A 25,996-nucleotide genomic window follows, 5' to 3' on the forward strand; every position below is an offset into this window, starting at 1 on the left:
AATCATCCGCCATCAGCCACTGCATCATCAGCTCTACCACGGTAGGGGCATCGATGGTGACTGCAACCTTCACGGTAGGCACGCCACTCCACGCATTCATCTCCAAATACCTGCAAATCCATTCAGAAGGCAACTTCCGTTTATATCGGACAATAGCTTATCTCAACCATGACATGGTACAGCTTGCATCCTATTACAGCTATATAAGGTTGATTTGGCATAGGCAAACATCTGACGAAGCAAGTTTTTCAGGTCTTCTTTCCAATCACGTACTTTTCATTTCCATAGTCAGCAAACAGTGGCACAGTTCTAGTTCCTAAATATCAAGGATCATACTTAATTCAGCTTATTATGATCAAATAAATGGTACAAAGCTACCAGGGCACTGTCACAGCTGAACTCTTAACAGCAGAATATGCTATTTAGTTGGCCATAAAGTTAAATATGATGCGGACAATGCGGATTATGGGGCATTATTAAGTTCCTTGTACAAGGGTATTGGTTAATACATTTTTAACTTCACTGTTTTTTAGTTAAGAAAAGAACTTACTTTCTTCTCTTGCTCATTTTTGATCTGCCTCGCCATCATTTGCACTCTGTGAAACCTTGCCCTGAATGTGAAGCGAGTCTCTTGACTGCTACCTCCGATCCGTCAGCAAACTGACCCTGAGAAAACAGAATGTTTGTTTTTTTGAAGCAATGAGAAAAAAGGAATGTTCACAATTACAGTGATTCTGCTCTGTTTCTTGTGTTAGTGGTATCACGTTTAGTCAGCTAAATAATTCCCAATAAAAGATACTGATAGTCTGATATATTTCCCAATTGGTTTACCTTGTAGACAGCGCCAAAGCCACCTTGTCCAAGTTTGTTTTCTTCTGAAAAATGATTTGTTGCCTCCAGCACCTGCTCAAAGTCGAAGACCAAGAACTCTGAGTTCTTCCCATCCCAAATTAGTTCTTCATCTCCTTCCAAGTCCTGAGTACGCCTTGATCCTGCTTGTAACCTTACGCTTTGCCTGAATGTATGCAGATGACAATAACTGTTTTATGAATGTTTGGTCATATCTTCTAAATGAACATATACTATTCATTGGAAGTTTGGAACTAATTTATTTAAACACGAGTCAACACCGTCTTAGCAACTAATTCACATACCTTTCCTGTACCTTCTGAACCAAGGAGAGTAGAAGATGAAGCAGAGAAACGCTGCTACTGCTAGAGGAACTACAACAATCGGAATTGCCCACAGCTTGCTCATATGCCCTGATTACAACATGCCCATTAAGATTCGATTGGTAAATACGGAGTACTATTATATTTGAGCTCATAGAACTTACTCTTGTGTTTCCCTTCTGTAGTCGGAGTCGGAGCTGGTGCCTGCGCCGATGACGGCCCAAGGCGAAGCGTGGGTTGGCTCTCGTAGAACAGATACGTCTCATACCTGAAATAACACCGTATGACATGGACCTACCCTCCCATCCGCAGGACCATGGTGGAGTTGACCGTGCCGAGGAGACGTTGGAGGCACGCCTGGCAGTCGCCGGCGGACAAGTCCGGCATGCACTGCGCCAGGGACATACTTGCAATGCTGCTTGCTGCACTATGTTTATCTATTCCAATTTTCATCATCTGTGTGCTGTAGTCAGGATTTTTTTGTTCAACCAGGTTTTGGATTTAATGTAGGAAAATATAATTAGTCACCAGTGGATACTAATCCCAGAGAAAACCTGTTTATATTTCGAGCACACTATTTATCTGAAGAGTTTGGCACAAGTAGATAGCAGTTGAAATGCTGGCCTGCTAGTGAGTAAAAACAGTAGCACGGTGATAATTCTTATATCCATGTAGCCTTCTTGGGAATTGGAAAGACCTCTGCACTAATCCTCATTTAACTTGCACTCATTCAGGTTTACACCAATCTCAAAGGCAAGCGAGCTCATGCAGTGAACACTGGTTGAGCCATGCTGGCACTGATTGGCGCAGGACAGGTCTGCTTTGTTTAATTTAGCTTGTGGCTTTTGATACTTGGTACGATGTGCACATTCAGAAATGGTACTTAAATCTCGTCCATACAGGCTGAGAGAGATCCAACACCTCTGCACAGAGCGGCGAAGGTTTTGATCAACTTGCAATCAGAGGACGGAGAATTTCCTCAACAAGTAAGTAACAATCGATCTATGGAAATATTAACACACATGCATTATTCCATCTCATACGTGGCAAATATATTTTTTCTCTGAACTTATAACACATTTTGAACTACTAAACGATCTCGAATGAAAAAATTGTCAACTACAAAGTTTAAAATCTCATCGAGCTTTACAATTTTGACATAAAGTTTGTATTCATCCGAGATCGTATGCAAAATTTTGTATTAAAAAAATACATCCTTCAAACTTAATCATTCCCATCCTTAACTTTGTTCCTATTTACGGAGCCCAACAATGGTTGCGCCGTCATCGTCGTCATACATCTTGACGCCGCTCCCATCGTAGATCACCTTCTACCGTGACAATGGGACTCCGAACGACAGGACGTCACTCAGCTCCCGCTTCCGTCGGAACGCACGAGTTCCATATGTGGGTCCTACGTAATAAATAGATGGCATCAAACCACCCACAAATGTCTTCTACTACTATACTTGTAAAGATAGGACTACTAGGGACAACGCACTGACATATTGTGAAGCGAAGCCGCGAATAATAACGTGAGAGCAAGTAAGAACCCGTAATAATGCACGAGTATTTCTACTAGTGCTTATCTATTTGAAAAGGCTGTACGAAAAGAAAAACAGGGGAGAGGGATGGTGTACATTTTGGCGATGGTGATCAGAGTAAATCGAGGGGGTCAATTTGGCTAAAAAGGCAGCCGAGAAAAGCTGGGGCCGCCACACCATTCTCACTAACGATTTTTTTTATAAGTTCTCGCCTACGATTAAATCTGCACGTGTGAAGAGTACAAATTTACTTTTTTTTTATACGAAAGATTGTGTACTATTTCATTAAGTAAAGAAGAAGATAAATTTAATTTTTAGGTAACAACGCTAGGTGTTTTACGATGGCACTTCACGAAGAGTATAGGCAGAGTATATGACACTAGCTGTGCGGACAACCTGACAACCTCTTGTAGTGTATGAAGGGAAAATGAATTCAGAAAATAATGCTCGAAGCATGAAAGATCATCGTACTTCCACAAGACGATCATTTTTACACTTTAACACCTGAAATTATTTGAGGTATATTCAGAGATTACTTCAAAGACGATCAACATGAACGTGATTGTGCATTGTCCCTTCCAACAACCATTCGGACAGTCTTTACTAACTGAGCCATCGTATTAGTCTCCTAATACAAGCACAATCAACAGTAGACAGCATACAATGAATGGATCTGCAGTGGCCTTAATGACAAATATGGGAATCCTGTGGCATCTGGCAACGTCGTGAATCCAAAGGATTCTGCTTCATTCCCGAACTTGATGCAAGAATGAACAATCACATGGGCTGCTCAGATGTTATCACTTATCAGTTACATCTAGTTCATCATGAAACCCCATCATGATAACTACTTGCAATATATATCAGCTCCTAAAATCAGGAAGCAGGAAATATTAAATTCCATGAGCATTTTGTTTCTCCATTGCATTCTATTAAAAACAGTACTTTTCTCTAGAATAGGGACGAGAGCTTTTTATCTTTTTATTAAGAAGAAAAGTACAGTCAGAGATTTTTTTTTTACCAAAGTTTCCCACAGTAAGATATTTTTCAATTAATAAAAGAAGAGTATGAACAAAAGCTTCAGGGACTATAGGTCCAAAAAGAAAACGAAGAAACCATTAAGAAATATTACTTAGACAATCAGAAAGTAGCCCCTTGATACTTAGCTTTGCTCGGTGCAACAGCAGAGCAAACTCTAACTTGATTACTTTGTCTGTTTCCACCGACCAAGTGATGGAACAGCAGCATCAAAGAACTGATAGTATTTTGATGACATCAGACAGTCCATGTAACTAGTACGATGATCTCCCTAAATAGTAGAGAACTGAACCTTTGCCTAATGCCTGCCATCTTGAAACATGTCAAAAAATACCAAGGTTCAGTTCTGCGTATACGCAGAAGGCGCCAACACCACTGACTGAATGTGCAATGAACGAACAGATGTTCTGAGGCTTCTTCAAAGTTTCCATTGCTGAGAACACAATGGAGATTTGGCAGGTCTCTGTTCTTTCTTCTCAGGATATAACGAAAATTTTCATGTCCAAATGGCCATTAAGGAGTAGCCAGAAGAAGAAAGAAAATGTCTATTCCAGCAATAGGATGGCCACATCCATTTCAAGAGCGGTGGGGCTCGAACATCAGAGAATACTCTTTTTTCGAAGAAATAAAGGGGTTAGCCAGAAATTCTATTCGGTATCATTTTGCAGAAACTGAGATCCTTTGATTCAATGCGAATGAGAAAAGTAGCAGAAACAGCACCTTCAGAACACCAAAAATCCCACATGTCAAACAAGAATATGAAAGAGGGCCCATCTCCAAAAGCAGCAATCTGACATCCTGTGATAATTGTCCTTCAAGATAAAAGCATCTTGCCGCCGGAACGAGTCTTTTCTTCTTTGAGCGTGTGGTGATGATTCTGTGTGATAAGTGCCAGACCGGTTACGACATGAGTTGTGCAAGATTCCCTCCAAATCTGTTTACAACTCATCACAGATGAAGAAACAACCAATTACAAGCACTAAGCACCAAGGGGCCAAGATGTTTGCTACATGTTCCTTCTCTCACGAATTTAAAAGTCAAAAAAGTTTTGCTACAGTGGCACTCCAAAGCTCCATCTCCTGCTTGATCAGAGCAAATCAGTGATGATCTGGGTGATTGTGGACCCCAATCCCTGAAAATGTGAAAATGTGGCCGTTTCCCTCCTTCCAATTTTCCAAATGATCCACAGCAACAGCATGACAAGGAAGTCAATGCCCCTCATGTACATGTCCAGATGCTGGAGCGCCAGCCACCAATTCGATCAGGAAGTTTTGTGATTGCGTCCAAATATCCGAGCGTGCCAGCCAATTCAGTATTTCCCACCCGATCTGCTATGGTGACCGGGAGTGCAGCAACTTTCATTGCCCCAGTGCTCCCACGCTTGCTTTCCGCCGCACAATTGGACTGCGCTGCAGAGAACATTAGGATTAGGTAGGCTGAACATGGTGTGTATTGCTGGGAGCTTATCCAGCACCAGCATACACAGTCCTCCAATCCTGCCTGCTAATGGAATCGTTGAAGCTTGAGCCAGAGCTTGATGTACTGTACCATGGCCTGAACAGATAGAGGGCACCCAATATCTCAGATCCACTGCTTCCCTAAGGGCCTGCTGGATGGTCCGGCAAGAGATCACCCTGGAACTGATTAGTTTGCAAAGGTCTGGGCAGTTTAACTTATCAAGGTGCCATCCAGCCAAAATTACTGCATACATTAAACATCAGTGTCGAAAAGTCAGTGATAAACAATCCAGAGAATCGGCTATATACTGGGAATGCTAAAGTACTTGAAAAAAAGCTTTGCTTAGTTATGTGCTCTGCTAGGAGGTTTCTCGTAAACAAGATTGAAGTAACAGAAAATGAACTATAAGATCCATAACGTAAACAACAATCCCACCACATCAATCTCCATGCATGTAATATCAGTTCATCAGGTGTTTCGTTACAGAATTGACAGCTTCAGCAAAAGCAATATTCCATTCTATCTCCACACTAACTGGATTCAGTTTGAGGGTCTCAGAATCCCAGAGAGTAGCTCCTAGCCCACAGCAGCCTCCAGCTTCTGAGCAACAACTACTGAATATCATGAGATTAGTTGCTAGCCAGGTCTCCTGCAGGTGTACAGACTGTAATGTGAGCTCTGGCTATCCTAGCTCAAGCTGCATCTTCATGTCACAGGGGCGCGGCAATAGGCAAATATAAATCTCTTAGTGTTATATAGCTGGCAAGAAAGTAGAGTTCTAGGAGTGAATGAGTAAACTGTATATGGCAGCCTGTAAAATGCTTTGCTCGTTTTGTTTTAGAGGCTTTACATGTGAGTCGACCATAAACCCACTCATGCTATCTAGTAGGATCATTCCACGTGCTAGGTTCATATATGATAGAAACCAGTAGCATTTTGTTTGCTTAGTGTAACCATCATCATCCAATTACCTTATCATGCGATTGTCTACGCATCATATGATCTTGCTAAGAATGTAATGGTTGAATGGCTCTATTTCACATGATCTCTCATAAATCATCACCAAATATTACCAGGACATAGGAGCCCGTCCATCAACCTGCACAAGATGGTAAAACAAAATTAACTGAAGGCCAGACAGTAGGATAAAATCTTAACTACAAACATTCAGAAGCCAGCAGAGGTTTAATTTCTAAAAGAGTTTGCCAATATACCTGCAGGAACAGCACAAAGTACAATTTTTAACATATGATGGACTAAACATTCAACCTTTATCCTTGGATGTCACACAAATGTTGGTATCCTTTTCTCTAACACTTTTACCTCCTTATCGCCTGGCCTCTGATCTAGTACAACTTCATCTCAAGAAGAACATCCACATTTCGAATTTACAGCAACAACTATGAATTCTTTTGAAATTTTTGTTTCAGTTGAATCTCGCTTTAGGAATTCTCAAGTATCATATTACACACAAAACTGACCTGCACAGCAGTAAACTAAATTTTTTAAAGTAACATCCCAGCTATTAACTTTTGTAGCAAAGACAATTGGCTACAGTCATGTATGCCAGTCATTTTTCAGAGCACATCTACCACAGACGTGAGAGCACTGAAACTGTCCAAAGTTTCCTTTTACAAGGTTCTAGATATTATTCAGCAACTACACATGACAATATTTGCTCTGGGGACTACGTAGCATGTAAATCACATAAACTAGACAGTTTTTGAGATTAATACGGCAGAGCTATTAATTTTGAATTCCCATTACCATGCAAATGCATTGCTTGCAACAACTGGAAATAGTTAGCCCTTCAGTATGAGTAAACATATACTGGTGAAGCAAAAAAAATGAAACAATTATATAGGGTTAGTATAACTAATTCTCGAAACATACAAGGCAGCAATTGGCACATATATCTCAAACGCAAATCATGATAAGATGGGCAACTGAATTCATCAAGATAACTAGCTGTAGAGTTAGCTTACATACAGATGACCATAAGCATTGAAGCATGCCAAATCCATTTCACCAGAAAAATGCATCAGTTATCAGATTCTAATAGAGTTACACCATGCTGCTAGCTACTCTACTTGGAAGATCTAATTGATGCTAAAGGCCTTAAGGAGTACATCAAAAGAAACAATTTCAGTGCTTATTTTCAAGCACCGACAAATCTGAGAAGCAGGGAACATATGGAGTGATACGCCCATAGCCACGTCCGAGAGTGCAGACATCACTCACTTCCTTAGTATCCATGTCATACGAGATCAGTTTCCTGTCCCCATACTCAACAAAGAAGACCAAATTGTGATCAGGATGGATGGTGACCACTTCGTAGGAGTCAAATCGGCAACTCATTTTCCCAAACAGCTGCAAAATGCTCACAGTGTGCTTCAGAACCCATTCTTCTGTATGGTAGTCCTCAAGAACCCAAATAGACAGTTCAGTTATCATATCAGAGTCGTCTATGTCTCCACTAATGCAATACAGTTGCCCATGAGACTGACCTACAAAATCAGGAAAACCACGCTTCTCTATTCAGCGAATGATCCTTGATGTCTTTCCATCTCCATCAACAGCAACTACGATGCTCCGGCGTTCATAAATGTCATCGACTTTCAAGTGTAGCATGCCATTAAAGGGGCATCCAGCACCGGTGCTTATGACTGCATCCAAACCCGACTGTTTCCAATCACCTCCCTCATTTGTCCTCCATACCCCAGTTTCAGATGAGTAAGTGTGCACCCCTACCAATTTCCTGTAACTTTCCTGCCATAGCTGGACCAACTGAAAGTGCGGGGAGACAGCTGGATCGAAATCAAATGGGTGAGCACATCTTCTTCTGTAAAGTAATCCTCATCCTCTTCAGCCTTGCTGTCTGGCCAAGGAGACCAGCCGGAGCTGGGCACGGCCACCCATTGCTCGGTGGCGGGGTTGCACACAATGTAGCCGACGTGGGCCTCGCCGTCGCCGTAGATGAACCCCTGCAGGGTTTGGGGGAACCTCCTGCAGCGGAGGCGGCCGGCGATGAGGTCGCGCCAGGACTTAGAGACGCACTTGAACCGGCAGAGGGACTTGGCGGGGACGCGCGAGAGGATCTCCGCGAGGGGGTCGTCGGGGAGGCCGTTCTCCATGGCGCGGTCGACGCCGCGGGTCGGAGAGGAGGGAGGTGCGGGAAGCTGCGATGCGGAGAGTGAGGTTAGGTGAGGGAACGCACGCGAGAAAGAAGTGCGGCGGCGGGGAGGTGAGGGCAGCGTACCGGTCGCCGGAGACGGACGGGATCGGCGGCGGCGCTAGCCGGTGGTGGTTGAATCCCCACTTTGCTCCCCGGCTGCACGATGAGCCATGCGATCGATGGTGCCCGTCTGCCCGAGGAGGCGAGGACGAAGGGAAAGCGGGGATCGGCCGTGGAATTGGGCGGAATTTCTTGGGAAACCCTAGCAACTCTCCCGCAGGGCACGAATTGGGCTCGCCAAGCCAAGGCCCAAGGGGCTTGCTAGCTTATGGCCTAACGGCTCTGTCAAAAAAAAACGGTTCCACTCCACCGACTCCACCTTTTTCTAGCTCCATTCCATCAACTTCAGAAAAATAGGAAGCTATATATCTCTTTGACTACCGGATGCAAATCCAGCTCCAGGAATCGTAGGAACCGGTGGAAATAGTCACTCTTGTCCTGAGTGGTTTTTTTCCCCATGATCTACAGTACCCACGTTGCTACGGAACACGAGACGCTACAATACGCGCGACGCTATTGTACACGAGACGCTACGTAATCCGGCCAGCGGAGGTAGCGGCACGAGCAATGTTGGCAGCGAGAACTCTTTAAGCAACGTAGGCTTGGGTCAAAATCGATCTGACTGTAGGATTACTCACCGATTTGCTAGGACTGGGGAGTTGAGGATCATCCTCAGCATCCATCTTGCTGATTTTTTTGGACGCCGGAGGAAGGGAAGAAAGCAGCGGCGGCGGCGGCGGAACATCTTTCTCCAAGAGAAGGTTCGAAATCAGTGTTTTCGGAGCACCCTTTGATGAGCTCGAGAAAAACCTTGGAGTTGGCCTTTTTTCTGGAATTGGTGGTGGTGGAGCTGAAGGTGTTTGGCAAGATGAATCCGGAGCGGAGCTACAAAACTTGGAGTGGAGCAGTCCCAACCACGCCCTTGCTGTGGAATCTTTGGCACTCTTTGTTTTTTTCCCCTGCAATACCTGAATCCAATTTTTCACTATGTTTTCCAAACTTCCAATCAGATAGAACATGTACTAAAGAAATATGGAATTCTTAGCACTATGTTTTTTCTTGCAGGTATACATCATTTTTAATAATTATTGCATTACAGAATATTTCATGATGGGAATTATATGTGTGTAGCGGCTTTAATCAACACGCTGTGGACTGTGGTGTTAGAGACTGACATTTTGTGCGTGATAGGAACATGCAGAGGTCGTCACAGTGACAGTGCAAACAAATCCAGCGCTCAAAGAAAAGATGGTAGTAACAGAATTGAAAAGGAACTAAATAAAAACAAAGATGTAATACGAACCGTATGATCTTTGTAAATGTTGATAATCATGTAATTTAGCATTTTTGAAACGAAATAAAACCGGCATCCTGTAAAATGTGTTTCACTCGAAGAATCTACAATCTCAAATAAGAGTCTGTTCGGAAGGTTTTAACAAGCTCTAGCCTCTGACCTTATACAACTTTATTCAAGGAAAATATCCACAATTCAGAACTTGTTAGCAATAAGTTATATTGGAATTTGAGTCCCAGTTAAAGCGCATTGGGAGTTCCCGTTTATCATACTGCACACAAAGCTAACTTGTACGGAGTATGGTTAAATCAAGTAACTGTAGAAGCACCATGTCAACTATTAGCTGCAACAATATGGAACAGGCATGTATCTAAACAGGACGACGGTCATTTTTCATAGAACTGATATCATAGACACAATCACACAGTTTATGTAAAACAAGCTCTGCTCGATCATGTAGTTAACATCAACAGATAGTTTTGACTTTTGAAGTTAATGCAGCGAGCTTTCAACTGTAAGCTCTCTGTTACCATGCATTGCTGCCAACATCTCAAACGATGCGGTCTTTCAATGTAGATAAACATGCGCTGTACTGAAGGAAACAAAAAAGAAAAGTCACAGATAGTAATCACTCACTAGCCAAGCCAAGGAAAAAGAGCCCATTATAAGGAGTTCTATATAATTCTACAAACACAAAGGTAGCATTTGACACATTTAACTTTGACAGAAAACATCATAGGTGGAGCAATAGCATTCATCGAGATAACTAGATCTAAAGCTAGATTAAAATGTCTCAACATGCTTGATGTGTTATTCATAACAGACATGACCAGCACCAGCAAAATATATCACCCAATTCTACTAGATGTATCCAGTTGGTAGCTTAGAACATACTTGGAAGATCTGATTTCTGCTGAATGTCCCAATAACTTAGCACTTTCAAGTACCCATAGCCATGTCCAAGAGCAAAGAGATCACACAGTTCCTAAGTCTACTAGATTTAACTGCTAGCTGCTCCATACTTAGCTCATATTTTCATTGCTTATTTGTGAGGACTGGTGATTCTGAGAAATAGGGAATGTAACGTCCAGTACCTAGCAGCTCCTTTTCGTTTTCCAAAGTAGCAATAACGTTCGTTTCCTTACGGCCCATGTCGCCAAATTGCGATCTGGATGAATTGCAACCACATTGTAGTCAGAGAGTATACCGCACATCCTCTTCCCAAACAGATGAAAAAAGCTTACAGTGTCCTTCAGGACCCATTGTTGTGTTTCATAGTCCTCCAGAACCCATATGAACAATTCATAGCTCTGCTTTTCAGGGGGGATTTCATCATGATCTATGTCAGATGGTAAATGTAATGCAAGTGCCCTTGGGATTGGCCAACATAATCTGAAAACGGCCAGAACTCATCACCCACCCGTAAAGGCACAGGGATGATCTTCCTTATGTTCCCTTCCACATCCATCACAGCTATCTGATGCATTCCCCCAGACATTACCACATACAGCATGCCATTAGCACATGCACGGCGCAAGCCAGGTACTAGGTAAAGGTCAAGGTCATCCAAGTCACATCTGACCGGACTCCAGACCCCAGATTTTGATGAGTAGACGTGCACTGGTATCATGTCCTCATCCTCGATCTGGACCAAATGGAAGTGGGAAGAGGCAGCCGTATCGAAAATCAAATAGGTGAGCTTGCCAGTGGACGACCATTCGCTCCATTCCCGTCACAGCTGGGCACAGCGACCCACTGCTCAGTGGCAGGGTTGGACACAATATAGCTCATTGATTTGCCCGGTTACTGGATATACCCAAAGAGGAGGAGGCCATTGGTGTCATCCAAGAGCCTCATGTTCTCAATGCCAGGAAGTTCAGTCAAGAAGGGGAAGCATGTGTCCACATGATGCACGGACATCTCCAACACGTCGACGAAATACCCAAAGACTTGGCGTGGCAAGTTGCCGCAGTCGCAGCAGCTAGCCGCACCTGTCACCAAGGAAGAAGAACCCTTCTAGGGTCTGGGGTAGCTTCTTGCGGTGGAGGGGGTCGGCGATGAGGTCGCGCCAGGCCTTGGAGACGCACTTGAACCGGCAGAGGGACTTGACCGGGACGCGGGAGAGGATCTCCACCAGGGGATCGTCAGGGAGGCTGGCCACCGCGCCCGCGCTCCTCTTGGAGCAGTCCATGCCACCGAGAGCAACCTGCGAAGTGGGGATTCGAGATGGAGATGTAAGGGGGTGCGCGCACGTACGCGAGAGAGAGAGAGAGAGAGAGAGAGAGAGAGAGAGAGATGCAGTAACAGGGAGTCAAGCGGAACGTACCAGCAGCCGGAGATGGTCGGAATCGACGACGACGGAGCTGGTCGGTGCCGAGGAGGAAGACGAGGAAGCGAAATCGACCGAGGAAATCGGGGAATTTCTATGGACTGTTGACTGTGGAGACGGAGTAGAGTGGACCGTGGACTAGCCGACTGGGAGTGGGGACGAGGAGGCAGGGGTATTTCTGTACAAGTATGGACTTCAAGGGGTGCGTTTTGCAAAATGAACTTCTGGGCTGGGCCTGGAGCCAGCGGATGGGCCGGAAAGTTTCCAATCCTATCGTCGTCTCTCCCTTGTTCATCATCATCGTCAGACGGCTAGTGTACACGCAAATGGTCTTCAGTCTTCAAAGGAGAATATTTTATCTGATTTTGAAAAATATGTCTGTGCACGCGGATGCTCATAAATCATAATAATAGCACTATCAAATGTGACCCGCATAACACAAACTATTACCAAATCGTTTTAATGTCACGCTCTTGTGATGTCAGAGAGGCAATTTTACCTTCTCTTTTACACGAGCCGATTTTTATTTACCATAATACTCCCTTCGTTCCAAATTGTAGGTCGTTTTGGCATTTTTAGATTCTTAGATTTTGCAATGCACCTAGCTATACACTTATGTTTAGATACATAGTAAAGTTATGAATCTAGACATGCTACAATGACCTATAATTTGAGACGGAGGGAATACGTGGATGAGGCCTGACAATTTGTACATAAAGACGAGTCATAAATAGGAGTTGTTGTTTATTTTTTACATAAATTTTTATCATTACAACACATTTTATTTGAATGTTTTGCATGAAGAAACCAAACATGCAACTTATATAACTGCCATGTGACATTGTCTTCTAACACAATAATACTGCATCCAAAGTTCCAAACAGAAGTGCAACATGAACACCGGAAATGGAATGGATTTTATTCCATCAGAAGAATGGAAGGCAATTGCTGTTAGCTTTGCTCTTTCGATTCTTCAACATTCAACAATATTTACAACACTGCACAAGGCTGTACAATAGAACAATAGGAATGATGTACATTTCAAGAATAGTGATCAGACAGTCAATCTGGGTGGATCACTTTGGCAGAAAGGGCAGCCGAGAAAAACTTGAGCCACCACCGTTCTCACTGACGATCAGATCTGATCCGGTTTGCTTAGTGGGCTTCGACCCACGATTGTCTTTACTAGAACTCTTCTTGGTTATTTTCACGGGAAGGATCTGTAACCTCGAATTGGAGTCAGTTCCGAAGGTTTCAGCGAGTAGCTGGTAGCTCTCTACAAGCTCCAGCTGCCGAGCAACTATTTCTGAACATCTTGGGAGTAGTTCAACTGGCTCCCCGCCTGGAATTACAATGTACTCAATTGCAAGCCGAGCCTCCTGCATGTGCAGAGAGTAGAATATAATTGTTAACAACGCTATTTTAGTGTTTAGAAGTTCCATCTTCCGTGAAGTGGAGCAAGAAACAGAGATACACAGTCATCAGTATTAATGTATTAGCAGAGTATCAGAAGTAATAGAAAGTAAAAGCCATTCTTATTATGGACATAAAAAACGTCCTAAGGGTTAGCTTTGTAGTCAACATCTTACATCAGTTGAAGGAAAAATGAAATGCCAAAATAGCATTCAATCAGGAAGGGAGATCATTTTACTTCCACAAGACAATCAATTTAAATTAGAACCTAAAATTATTTAAGTTATCTTCAGAGGCAATTATGCGGTAAAGTGATTACCTCCAATGCATCGATTTCCTCCAATGATGGCTTACGTTTCGGGGCATCATCCTCAATCTCTATCTCTCCCTCCATAACCGTAGGTTGCTTATTTGATGGTGAATTGTCCCTTCCAACAATCATTCTGACAGCCTTTACTATCTGGGCCATCGTATTAGACTGACATTTACAATGTAAATAGAAGTCTGTTAATACAAACACAATCGAAGGTATATAGCACAAAATGAGTGGACCGTGTAATGACCTTCACGACAAATATGGGAAGCTTGTGGTATTTGGCAACATTGTGAATCCAAGGATTCTGCTTCATTTCAGAACTTGATGCAAGAATCACATCAGCTGCTCCAATGTCATCTGTTACATCTAGTTCATCATCAAAACCCATCACCGTTGCTACTTGCAATATATCAGCTTCTGAAATCTGGAAGCAGGACATAGAAATGTCATGACCATATTGTTTCTGCATTACATTACATTAATTACAGTAGTAACATACTGCAGGACTTGTTCAAAGAAAAACACTGCATACTTAAATTAGTATTGAAACTTCAGGTGTTCTCTGCAATTGAGGTTATCATAAACAAGATTGAAGAAGCAGAAAAAAAAATATAACATTCATGAACACAACCAGCCTCAAAGGCCATTCAGGTAACATCAGCTTATGTGTTGGGTTACTAAATTGAGGGCTGCAACAAAAGTAAAACCTGTCCCATCTCATCTCTTACCTGGTATGTGTACACACGGACAAGAGACTTTCCAGGTGCAGATTTCTTGCCTTTTGTTTTCCTTGTATAAACAAAATCATCACCAAAGTTACCATCCGAGGGCATGCTCTTGCTTTTTGTTTGCCTGGAGGGAGCAAAATCATCTCTGATGGTGTCTTCCGATGACATTGTCTTGGCGACCATATGTTCCTGATATAATGGCAACGGTTCTATTTCATATTCTCTATCAGGTATCAACAACGGCATTTGTGGCTCAGTAGACTTATTATGCATTTTGCGAGCTTCAAACTTAGGAGGCTTCCCTGTACCAGAGGATAAACATAAAGTGAACTGAAGGATACACAATGAAGGAAAGAAGAAATATAACTTCATCAGATCTTCAGAGGCCAGATGGCTATTTGCTAATATTTGAGCAGTTACCTGCAAGAATAGCATCCACTGTAGTTTCTAACTTGTGATGAACTCGACATTCAGTCTTCGATATTATCTCAACAGCGCATGAAAATGTTGGGGGCCCTTTTCTCTCAAGAATTGTTTTCTGGACTTTCCTCTTTTTTGCTTCCTCATCACCAAGAGTCACACTCTACATAAATAAACAAGATTATTATTTCCACTAACAGAGTAGTCAAGTCATTTTCAGAGTTGAAATATGGTAAAATGGTACAAGGCTTCACATTTGAAATACAATATAGACAAATTTGATAAAGTTGACAAATATGCATCTTCGTACTTTGATTACCATGGTTCAGAATCCAAAATTGTAATAAAACCTGCCGTGTCAAGCTACAACACTAACTGATTGATTATTGCACTTTAATGTACCATCAGAAAGATGCTAGGTTCCAACAGCATAAAAATCCATTCAGTAATCAGGAATAAAAATGCACCTCAATCCCACCAACGAGCATTTGCAAGCAAGGGTTTTTAATTATGCTCTCAATTGTCACCCCATGAGCAGTTCCGACTAATTGAACGCCTCTCTGAGCAATGGTGCTAGCTGCCATTGCTTCAAGTTCTGTACCGATCTCATCAATAACAATTACTTCCGGCATGTGATTTTCAACAGCTTCAATCATTACCTACAGAAGAAAACAAAGTTTCCTTTCTGTCACTAAACTTGCTATAATTATGTTTTTAAGAGAATTCCTCAAGAAATAGATGATTGTATCAAATAACAACTTTGATAACGTACGTTATGCTGCATGGTAACTTTGGGAACTTGCATTCTCCTAGCACGTCCAATGCCAGAGTGAGGTACATCCCCATCACCTCCTATTTCGTTAGATGTGTCCACAATAACCACACGTTTCTTACCCTCATCCGCCAAAATTCTAGCTATTTCCCTGTATTATTGAAGGCATCATCAGCATCATATTACAACACTCACTAATCATCTTCGATCTTCTAAATTATCATACCAAATCAGTACATATGACTGTCATTACATGGAACCACCTGCTGATCTAGAGAGGCAAAATGCATATTAGGTGATGTACCTGATCAGAGTAGTTTTCCCAACTCCAGGAGGCCCGATCACCAATATTGAACCACCGCTCACCACCAGATCACGGATCATCTCTGCACTGCCAGATATAGCTCGACCGACACGGCAAGTCAGGCCTATTATCTGTGCCTTCCGGTTCCGGATAGCACTGATCCGGTGCAACGAGTGGTTGATCCCAGATCGGTTGTCCTCAGAGAAGTCGCCCACCTGCGAACAAACACATACTATTCAAGTCAGCAGAGCAACAATCGCCACCAAACAAAAAAGAATCCACAATATCTGGCCTAAAGCTACTTCATACATATAGGGGATCGTCAATTATGAGATGCTAGCATTCACCATGAATTCCATGATCAATCATCATCCCAGAGGAGCAGCTAAGTCCATTTCAAGACGCTGCCAGTTACTTATGATCTAGAGCCACTTCCGTGTAAAGAGAATTTAGTTCATTTCTCCCCATTTGAATCAAAGTATGAAGATGCATCCAGCAGGCAAAATTAAGTCAGAGCTCGCGCAAACACCTTGGAGACGGCCTGGCGGAGGTCATCGGCGGTGACTGGCTGGTCGGAGATGACCCAGTCTCCAGCCGGGAACCGCGCGATCGGGCGTCGGCCGAGGTCCATGACGACCTCCACGAGCTCCCGCACCTCCGGGTGCTGCGCCAGCCCGCTCCGCATCCTCGCCGGCACCACCTCCAGGAACGCCTCCAGCTCGCCCCGGGGCCCGGCCGCCATCTCGCTCGCACCGGGCGCCTGCACCGCCGGCGCCGGCGCAGCGCCCCGCAGCGGCGCGCGCATCCGGTCCCCGGAGGGCCGGCGCACGGGCGGCTGCTGCGGGACCGCCGCGGCGCGGGGCCGCGCCCACGGCCGCCGGCGCGTCGAGGCGCGGCAGGCCGGGCGCGCGCGGAGCGGGGTTGGGTTGAGCGCCCTCAGCATGGTGCTTGGCGGGCTGGCTAGTGATGGCTGCTAGGACCTGGGAGTAGCTTCGGGAGGCGGGGGAAATGGCGCGCGGGTATATGTAGCGAAGCGGGATATTTCGTCGAACAGGTGGCGCGCGCCGGGGGAAGGGGAGGGGGTGGTGGGGAAGACGGGAGGGTATCGGAGGAAGGAAGATTCCGGGGAAGTACTGCGACCCGGCCGGGGCCGGAGCAGAGAGTTCCACCGATGGCGGGGACGCGAGGGACTCTTCCAAGCCGTTATCTACCACGCTCTGCTGGGTGCGGTCCATGGACCACCAATTTTTTTCCCCCGTTCTCAGAGCACGGGAGGAGCCGGAGCCGGCACTATCTAAGCATTGATCTTCATCTGATTATAATTTTATAGGAAAGTTGATTCTCTGGAAGAAGTGATTTTAACTCAAGGTGATTCTCTTATTTTCCAGCATAAACTCTTAAAATTAAGATGGAGAATCATTCACAGAATTAGGAGAAATTACTTTTTCCAGCTCCCAGCATCTTAGTTCATTTTAGAGAATAACTTCACAGAATCAGCAGGGAATCACTTCTCTCTAAAAAACTGTTTGGTAGAGCTTCTGTTGGATTCAGCAAAGAATCAGTTCTAGGAGCTCTACCAATGCACCCTTAGCTCCTCCTTCTCAAGTGCTCCAAGTGTGGAGCTATTTTTAACATACTCCCTCTGTTTCAAAATGTAGGTCATCTTAACTTCTCTGAATGCATAGATTTTACTATGCACATAAGTATAGGATTATGTCTAGATGCGTAACAAAATCTATACATCTAAAAAAGTTAAAACGACCTGCATTTTTGAATGGAGGGAGTGCATGTTTGGTATGGCTCTAGCTGGAGTCGTAGAAGAAGTTAGAGTTGGAACATTGCCAAAGGACCCTAGTGTGCCGAAGTATTTAGCTTTGGAGCCTTGTTTCAAAGGAGATTGGATCAGGAGATCTTGTTCTCACTGTCAACAATTACTTTTCGGCAGCATATTGTTCGTGTTATTCATGTTGGATGGTTAAAAAAAATTATAAGCACATTAGTGGTCTGCTTCTTAAGATTACTGTGGGTCCAACAATGGCATTATGGATCAACCAACCACGATGGTTCCAAACAATGCAAGAGCTCGTGGTAGGTGGTCCATAGGCCGTGTCCATGGGAGGTAAGTTTGGAAGGGGGGGTAGATGCTCGTGGCCTCGTGGGGCTCCAGGCATCAAGTTCTGTGGACGAGAGAGCAGAGGGGGTTGCTTTTGGCGATTGGTCTCTCTCCCTCTTCTGCCAACCTCTCCAAGCCAAACTAGAGGCTCTCCTTGGACGAGCAAGTCGCCTGCACATCCTGCAAGAAATTGCATGGCCGAAGGCTTCCCCGGCGTTTGCGCAAACAAAATCTTAATCCAAAACGCACGTGCTGTGTGAAAGCGTATGTACTAATGCACGGCATATTGACACGTAACCTGTTTCGATTAACTACGTACCGCGGGCTTCAGGATTATCGATTAAAAATTGATGGCACAGTAATTGTTTGGGATCCCTAATTTTTTCCTTAAAAAAAGATAAGAATTTCCTATTGCTATTTCCAAAAATGTCACATAAGCAAGATAATATTTAATTCATAGTTGAAATAGCTTCACAAAATGCAAAGTTTTCATTATTTGTTGTTTCCAAAACTACATGCAAGACTGCATGGTATCTTGGAAACAATATATATAAAGTTCATGGCGATGAAACTCCATTCACCTCTCTCTTCATTAATTTTATCACATCAAAAAACGCTGATATGTCACCCTATTTAATGAGAATAAAACTCCCATTAAGAATAGCCTTACCAAACATCATATTTTGCACTCTACCTTACACCCGTCTCTTCATCAATGATAAAACGAGTTTCTTGCTTTAGCCTCCGCTCCTCCTCTCTTCTCTCTCTCATTGGGTATGTCTAATCAACTGTCAGTTTGTCGCTGTCCAGATGGTAAAAAGTTAGTTTTTCCTTTGTGGAAAGAGTCAATTTTACTCCCCTCACCTATCCACTTTGTCTGCTTAATCCCCTGATCAAAATTTTGGCTCACTTTACTCCTTTGAACTGTTTCATCTGTCCAATTTGCCCCCTAATTAGAATTCTCTTTTTTGTTTCTCTCTATATGAGTTGAATTTTGAGTTCAAATTTTGTGAGCAAATACAAAACATAATGCTTTATGTTAAAAAGTTATTTTCATAGATTAGGAATATTTAATATGAAATTGATCTTAGATATATAAAATTGTATGAAAAGTAATTATGAAAAAATCTAATATATTTTCTAACATCAAGCATTATGTTATAAGTCAACTGACAAAATATGAAATTAAAACTCAACTTTTACGCAAAGAAACAGAAAAAAATAAATCTAATTAGAGGGTAGATTGAACCAAATGAAATAGTTCGGGGAGTGAAGTGAGCCTAAATTTTGTTCAGAGGGTTAAGCGGATAAAGTAAATAGGTAAGAGATCGTTGTTTGAGATGTCAACTAAATACTCCTGTAGTTGGAGTAGCAGTATACGATTCGATTTGTGTCAACTAAGTATAGCGAGGAAAGGAAAATGAGGTACACGGCTTTAGCAAAACAAGTCAGATGAAAAAAAAACAATCAGACAAGAAAAAAAGAAAGAAAGAACAAACACAGACAAAGTAAAATGCTCATTCCTACAATAGATGTCATGGTCTAGACAAATATGGTGAAGCACTGAAGCTGAATGCTCAGTTTTTTTTTCTGAGAGGAAATGCTCAATTCTATGACGCTTCAATGCTACTATTCCGATGCGATCAGCCGATCAGGTTTTGCCGACCTGTTGTCCTGCTATTGGTTGCTCGGCGCCTTCATATTTTTGAATGCATGCAACTTGCTCGGCTCCTTTCACACGGTCAGTTTCCAAAGCTGAAAGCTTCCACTGAATGCGAAATTATGACGCACGTCGCTCCACGATGGCGCTATTTTACCTTTTGGAATTCTAGCTGCCGGTTAGGCCATCCTCGTTGTAAAAAGTTTCATATCCATTTTTCCAAGAATACCATGTAAGTAGGAATGTATTTAGTTCATAGATGAAATAGCTCACACAATACATAGTTTCATCTTTTGTTATTTCTAAGACTACATGCAAGACACAAAGATCTTGGAAACGGTGTACACGTGATTTCATCCCCATAAAATCATTTTCTTCTCTCACCTTATAAATAGTGTATCATGTTATCAAAATTTCCTACGTGGACTGGAATTAGCTGCATAAATTTTCACGAGAACGAATTTTGCGTATATATTTTCTCTTCCATAACTCCATTGATTGATTCTATATACGTATTGCTTTTCCTGCGCCCCCGGCCCTGACTTGAATTGGGCAATTGGCATGCATGTCGCTCTTGTAACAACTCCACTCAACATTTTTTGCTCTTTTAAGGACAATCTTAGTGCTCAATTTTATTGTAAAGTTATTAAGATTGAAAACTAGGTAACTAAGCCTGATGGGTGTCATGGGGATGGAACTAACTCCTCTCTTCATCTGATGAAACTCTTGCCTCCTCTCTCCTCATAATTACCTTGCTTGGTCAGCAATTTTGATGATGTGATATAGAAGTTAATGTTTATAAAACTCTCATGAAATCTCTATTAAAACTGGCTTATTGGCATTTCTTTTATGCACACTGTCACGTTAGCAGCTAGTTGGACCATTCATGGTTGTGTTCTTCACTTATCTATCCATTCACTTCTTGTACTCGGTGTGACAGCATCCGCATTTAAAAGCATGAATGGACGTGAAATATAATACTTAGCAAATACTTCCTCCATTCCAAATTGTAGATCGCTTTAATTTTTTAATATTCATAAATATTATTATGCATCTAGACATACATTATATCTAAGTGCATAGTAATGCATCTAGAAAAACCAAAACGACCCACAAGTTCAAACGGAGGAAGTACCTATAATAATACTATACTCCACTATTAGACAACGAGGTCTATTATCCTAGTAATAACACTATAGGTTGGCAAAACAGTGAGTTATGCACGCACCAATTGTGAATGAATTGTCCAATTATGATCGACTTCTGCAAATCTCATCCCAGTCTCTCCGAAATCTTTTATCATTATTCATTCATCTGCCCAGATGCAATATTCATTCATCTGCCCAGATGCAATGATCTTTGAGTAATGTACTGCAAAGTCATCGAATTAACCTATGCAATATATTGCTCATGAGATGGCAACTTGGCAAGCATTGGAACCAAATAATTTTTCCCAATCATCCAAACTAAAACCAGCCTTAGTCACATCAGACTGTCAGAGAGAACCAAAAAAATAAAATAAAATAAACATCCTCAGCTGGCGTTGACTAGCGCCCAAAGTCAGCGAATAACGAAGGAATATCCGGTGGGCCCACGCGCAATCCCACATCTAAACACAATGGTTTGGTCGTCGCTTTCGCCGCCCTTCTTCCCCTCCTCTGTTCTCCATCCATCCCCATCTCCACCTCCGCCGCTTCTCGAGCTCGCCTCGCCCCCTCCCCTTTTAAACCCCTCCCACGAAATTTAAACCCTGCAGCTGCAGATTGCCACCACCAGACATGGGAAGCGGCGGCGGCGAGGAGGCTTCGGCTGCGGGGGGAGGGAAGGTGGCGTGCGCGGCGTGGATCCGGCGCCGGGACGAGAAGGCGGCGGCGGCGCGGGTGTTCGCGGCGCACGCCCGGGCGGGTGCGGCGGGCTCCCTTCCCGCGGTCGAGGTGCTCGGCTTCGACTCCAAGGAGTGCTCCCTCTCCCCCGAGCCCCTGGTGCGGACGCGGCCCATCCATCCTCGGTTCGCTTGGCCTGGAATTGGCTGTGTTTGACCTCAAGAGTCGGTTGCGTTTCAGGCGAGGGCCGTGCTCGGGGAGGGCGGCGCGGGCGACGCACCACGCGGCATTGCGGTGCACCCCGCCGGCGATGAGCTCGTCTGCGCCACGGCCAAGGGCTGCAGGTGCGTCATTCTGCTCCTCCCCTTCATACTGGTTGTTGGTGCTGCTGCTTGTAGGTGGTGAAATTTTAAGGTGCGTGGGGAGAGGGCGTTTCTCTTGGAGATGGATTGGGTGGGTGTGGGATCGATTGCCCACTGCTCGCTCACGATTTCCGTTTTTTTTTGTTCATTTAGGTTCTTTCGAGTGCAGTGTTGGACCGTAGTTCTGTGAATTGAAATTGCAATGATCTTCTTTGCCGATTGGTGGTACTTAGCGGTTGGGGTGTGGAATTCAGATTGACTTAGATAGTTTCTCCGGTTCAATTGCTCAAGTGATGGCTGATTTGCCACTTTAGGGAGGCTCAATTAAGGCTCTGTTTTGGAAACCCCTAGAGCATCCTCTAATCGGTTGTTGCTGAATTTTACTTGTACTGTAACATTATTACGGATAAAATGTTGTGCTGAAAGCAATTGAGTATAATTTGGATGATTTTGAGTCACATTTTGTGGCACTAGATTTTAGAGAGATCAATTTATTGCTTGTGAAAGCACTGATATCTGGACACTCCTTGCAAGTGCTTTCTCAAATTAGCATTTCCTTATCAGTCTTTTGCAGTACCGCATTACCAAATGGTCAAACCTCAAAATCCTTGAATAGATTGAGCTCAGATGCAATTGCGTAATGGATTTTCATGGAATTAGTTGGGATCATAAATTATTCATATACAATTCTCCTCCTGCTAGTTTAATTATGTAAGAAATGCATGGCTTGTAATTTGCGATGTATAGGTAATGCTTACACTTTGAGTTTTTCAAGTTTTAGTAAATCTAGTATTGCTAGCAACATCTATGGATTTATAAGATCATGCGATACAAAATCATAGGTGAATGTAAAGTTATTGTAATTTATCCTTATAGCTATACACATTTTGTAACTTCATGTCATCTAATTGTGATTGGTCATCAATTTTACAACACACTGCTGGCTAATTTAAAGCAGGCTTAATTTAGTTAATGGCCTAGCATAAGTGCAATAGAAATATTCTTCCTCACTTTTCCTTGTTAATCAAGTCAGTTCACATTTATTTCTTTCTTTACACTTTTGATTATATTGATATTGAAAACTTCTTTCTTCGCTTTTCTGCATACTCTTATCAATTCCATTACTTCATTATCATACCGTCTCTCGAAACTATAGGTTATTCAAACTGATTTTCGAAGAGTTTGCCGTTCGCATTATTCCAAGAGATGCCCCACCTCTAGAATCTGTTGGACCACAGAAGTGTCTTGCTTTCAGCACAGATGGTGCCAAATTTGCCATTGGTGGAGAGGTATGGATTTGTATTATATTGATATCTGCATTTTGTGGGATCAAAGATTTTTTTTCTCAATTTTCTATTTCTTTTTTGCATTCCTATTGTTTGCTATACAGGCTAAGTAGAAAGTTGTCAGCAGTAAGATGTTTTTAACTACTCTGTTGCATTTAAAATCATTTTTTATACATGCTGTGAAGAATATTTCTTGCAACCGCTTCATTTTGTTGTAATCCTATTGTTCAATGCAGTGACCTGCCTGATAGCAATACTTTTATAGCTGAATCTCATACTCTCATACCAATGACTACTTATGGTTCTTGTTCTTTTGTACACCACTGTAGGATGGACATCTCAGAATATTCCATTGGCCAACCATGAATGTGCTCTTGGATGAGCCTAAAGCTCATAAGTCCTTCCGAGACATGGATATCAGGTTAGAACAAGCTTAAAGCATTACTTTTGTTTTTCATTTATTGTTCGCCAAAGAATGCCAGAAATATCATCATTAGATTAACTAAATGTTTATGTAAATGGACACACTCACTAGAGCATAGAACTGATAATGTAGTTAGTGTACCAGAACCTTTACCTTAAGTGTTACTATTTCTGGTTACTGGTCACTTTAATCATCACCAACTGATACAATATTGGTGCCTTTTCTCTTTTAGCTTAGACTCGGAGTTTCTAGTTTCAACATCCATTGATGGATCTGCAAGAATATGGAAGATAGATGAGGGCACACCACTGGTTAATTTGACTCGATCCTCGGTATGCTACGATAGATTTCTAAAATTTACATTTACTTGTTAAAATGGTTGAAATTTTGACTCTTGTTTCCCCCTTTTTTCTTTGTATGCTTACAGGATGAGAAGATCGAGTGTTGTCGCTTTTCTAGAGATGGCATGAAGCCATTCCTGTTTTGCACAGTTGCAAAAGGTGCGCTTTTAATTGGACCTGAGAATTATGTGTATTCAGAATTTAAGACAGGCTGGTTTTGACTTCTGTGTTCATTCCTGGAGCAGGTTCCAAAGTTGTTACTGTTGTCTGGAACATAAGTGATTGGAAGAGAATTGGGTACAAAAGACTTCTGGGAAAGCCTATCTCCACACTTTCAGTAAGCTTGGACGGAAAGTATCTGGCATTGTGAGTGGATAAAATACTGCTTCTACTGTCATAATGAACTGCTGTTATGTGAGTCCATTTAGCATTTCTAGGGACATCTACACCTGCCAGGTGTGGAATTAACATACTTCAGACTTCAGCATTGCCTAGTTAACTCTTTCTTTTTCTCTTCAAGAATTTAGCCTATTTTTCAGTATGACTCTGCCTCCTTGTATATCTGATTATGTGTTCAACTCGAATATAATATGTTGACTTACAGTGATTGTCTCTGAAACATTAGTCATACAATCCGACAACAAGTGAATCTTGTTGGCAAGAGCATTATGTTACAATTCACAATGGAGAGGAAGTCATACTATCTAGTTTCGATTATCACTTCATAACTATGTGATATTTTGCTGCCATCTACATACAAATCTGTATCATTATTCACAAGGATCTGTATTTCTTTCAGAGGAAGCCATGATGGTGACTTCTGTGCTGTTGATGTAAAGAAAATGGAAGTTTCTCACTGGAGCAAGAAGGCTCATCTTGGTTCCCCAGTCACATCCATTGAGTTCTGTCCTACTGAAAGGTAACTATAGCTTGGTGCTGTGTAGATTGGTAGTTTCGATGGGTATAAGTAAGGCATCCTTGTTTATTATTCATCACTAGGTAGGTGGCATAGTATAGTGTCATGATTGCATACATGGCTTAAGTATGCTTACCAAGTATTTATTGTTTAGAAGCACCAACGAGTGCCTGAATCCTTAAGCCCTGTTCCAATATGTGGCCTTCAAATACTGTGTAGTTCAGCCTGAACAGACTGCAACTTAGTATGGATTTCTCCTGCTAGGTTGGCATGAACTCTAAAATACATTGAACTCACTTTTGTCATCCAAATTTAGGAATTTCTCCTAATACCATTACTGCTGATATTGCAGGGTTGTAATCTCCACATCCAATCAATGGGGAGCAGAGCTAACGAAACTGAACGTGCCCGCTGACTGGAAAGGTAAACATTACATGCCCAACTGCTAGTTTGGCCTTCTGTCCTGTGATATGGGTTTGTAACCGATCTCCTGTTCCTGTTTCTTTTTCGTCGGCAGAATGGCAGGTCTGGCTCGTGCTCCTGGCTCTCTTCCTGGCATCCGCCGTTCTGTTCTACATGTTCTATGAGCGCTCGGACTCGTTCTGGAAGTTCCCCATGGGGCGGCACCAGCCGGCCAAGCCCTGGAGCGTGCTGAAGGAGTCCCCTCCGGTCCCAGAGGACCAGACTCCATGGTGATGTTTTGCATTACACCATCCACGTTCAGGGATTCTTTCCGAAAGTTTGTGTCGAGTGTTGTTTATCTTTGACTGTTGTACCACTACGCTTTTCCTCTGATGATCTGACCACACAAGTCTGTAACCGCGTATTGTGATAAACTGATAATTCAGAACCAGGCGGTAGTAATCGAACACTTTCTGTATACGGGGACTTGCTATATGATTCTGGATTCTAATTTTGCTCAAAGCAGATCGTGAGTGTTGTGGTTTTGCTTCCTGTTGGTGGGAGGTCATTACTCATTAGTATACGCTGGTGCCGTTCGCTCTTCCCCTTTGAATCTAACTTTTGCAGATCAGCATTTGCTGCCTAAG

General features: G+C 42.8%; 4 protein-coding genes across 4 annotated transcripts; 1 reads left to right on the forward strand and 3 right to left on the reverse strand.

Annotated features, from left to right (window-relative positions):
• Positions 1-7,291: 7,291 nt before the first annotated feature.
• Positions 7,292-8,588, reverse strand: LOC105913861. The gene is made up of 2 exons (XM_012843933.2): positions 8,471-8,588; positions 7,292-8,390 (listed from the first exon to the last, which is right to left on the reverse strand). Exon 2 carries the CDS (start codon positions 8,343-8,345, stop codon positions 7,959-7,961), a length of 387 nt encoding a protein of 128 aa, XP_012699387.1. The 5' UTR covers positions 8,346-8,390; positions 8,471-8,588; the 3' UTR covers positions 7,292-7,958.
• Positions 8,589-10,911: 2,323 nt separating this feature from the next.
• Positions 10,912-12,370, reverse strand: LOC111256353. The gene is made up of 3 exons (XM_022824235.1): positions 12,305-12,370; positions 12,067-12,207; positions 10,912-11,946 (listed from the first exon to the last, which is right to left on the reverse strand). The coding sequence occupies exons 1-3, from the start codon at positions 12,368-12,370 to the stop codon at positions 11,722-11,724; spliced, it is 432 nt and encodes a 143-aa protein (XP_022679970.1). The 3' UTR covers positions 10,912-11,721.
• Positions 12,371-12,962: 592 nt separating this feature from the next.
• On the reverse strand, positions 12,963-17,129 carry LOC101757361 (uncharacterized protein ycf45). The gene is made up of 9 exons (XM_004955652.4): positions 16,552-17,129; positions 16,023-16,237; positions 15,719-15,869; positions 15,414-15,605; positions 14,947-15,109; positions 14,527-14,828; positions 14,046-14,222; positions 13,802-13,960; positions 12,963-13,448 (listed from the first exon to the last, which is right to left on the reverse strand). The coding sequence occupies exons 1-9, from the start codon at positions 16,963-16,965 to the stop codon at positions 13,146-13,148; spliced, it is 2,076 nt and encodes a 691-aa protein (XP_004955709.2). The 5' UTR covers positions 16,966-17,129; the 3' UTR covers positions 12,963-13,145.
• Positions 17,130-21,432: 4,303 nt separating this feature from the next.
• Positions 21,433-25,874, forward strand: LOC101757762 (SEC12-like protein 1). The gene is made up of 10 exons (XM_004955653.3): positions 21,433-21,777; positions 21,859-21,962; positions 23,137-23,269; positions 23,596-23,687; positions 23,923-24,022; positions 24,118-24,190; positions 24,277-24,397; positions 24,831-24,950; positions 25,300-25,370; positions 25,465-25,874. The coding sequence occupies exons 1-10, from the start codon at positions 21,574-21,576 to the stop codon at positions 25,641-25,643; spliced, it is 1,197 nt and encodes a 398-aa protein (XP_004955710.1). The 5' UTR covers positions 21,433-21,573; the 3' UTR covers positions 25,644-25,874.
• Positions 25,875-25,996: the final 122 nt, after the last annotated feature.

The sequence above is a fragment of the Setaria italica genome, chromosome II (assembly GCF_000263155.2).
Source record: "Setaria italica strain Yugu1 chromosome II, Setaria_italica_v2.0, whole genome shotgun sequence".
Lineage (NCBI taxonomy): Eukaryota > Viridiplantae > Streptophyta > Magnoliopsida > Poales > Poaceae > Setaria > Setaria italica.

Coding starts and splice junctions, on each gene's coding strand:
- LOC105913861 (XM_012843933.2), bottom strand. CDS start 8,345: ATGGAGAACGGCCTCCCCGACGACCCCCTCGCGGAGATCCTCTCGCGC.
- LOC111256353 (XM_022824235.1), bottom strand. CDS start 12,370: ATGATGATGAACAAGGGAGAGACGACGATAGGATTGGAAACTTTCCGG. Junction 12,208..12,304: donor GGCCCATCCGCTGGCTCCAG/GCCCAGCCCAGA, acceptor CCAGTCGGCTAG/TCCACGGTCCACTCTACTCC. Junction 11,947..12,066: donor CCGACCATCTCCGGCTGCTG/GTACGTTCCGCT, acceptor CCCACTTCGCAG/GTTGCTCTCGGTGGCATGGA.
- LOC101757361 (XM_004955652.4), bottom strand. CDS start 16,965: ATGCTGAGGGCGCTCAACCCAACCCCGCTCCGCGCGCGCCCGGCCTGC. Junction 15,110..15,413: donor TGCTCGTTGGTGGGATTGAG/GTGCATTTTTAT, acceptor TTATTTATGTAG/AGTGTGACTCTTGGTGATGA. Junction 13,449..13,801: donor AGGAAATCGATGCATTGGAG/GTAATCACTTTA, acceptor CTGCACATGCAG/GAGGCTCGGCTTGCAATTGA.
- LOC101757762 (XM_004955653.3), top strand. CDS start 21,574: ATGGGAAGCGGCGGCGGCGAGGAGGCTTCGGCTGCGGGGGGAGGGAAG. Junction 23,688..23,922: donor TTCCGAGACATGGATATCAG/GTTAGAACAAGC, acceptor TTTCTCTTTTAG/CTTAGACTCGGAGTTTCTAG. Junction 25,371..25,464: donor CGTGCCCGCTGACTGGAAAG/GTAAACATTACA, acceptor TTTCGTCGGCAG/AATGGCAGGTCTGGCTCGTG.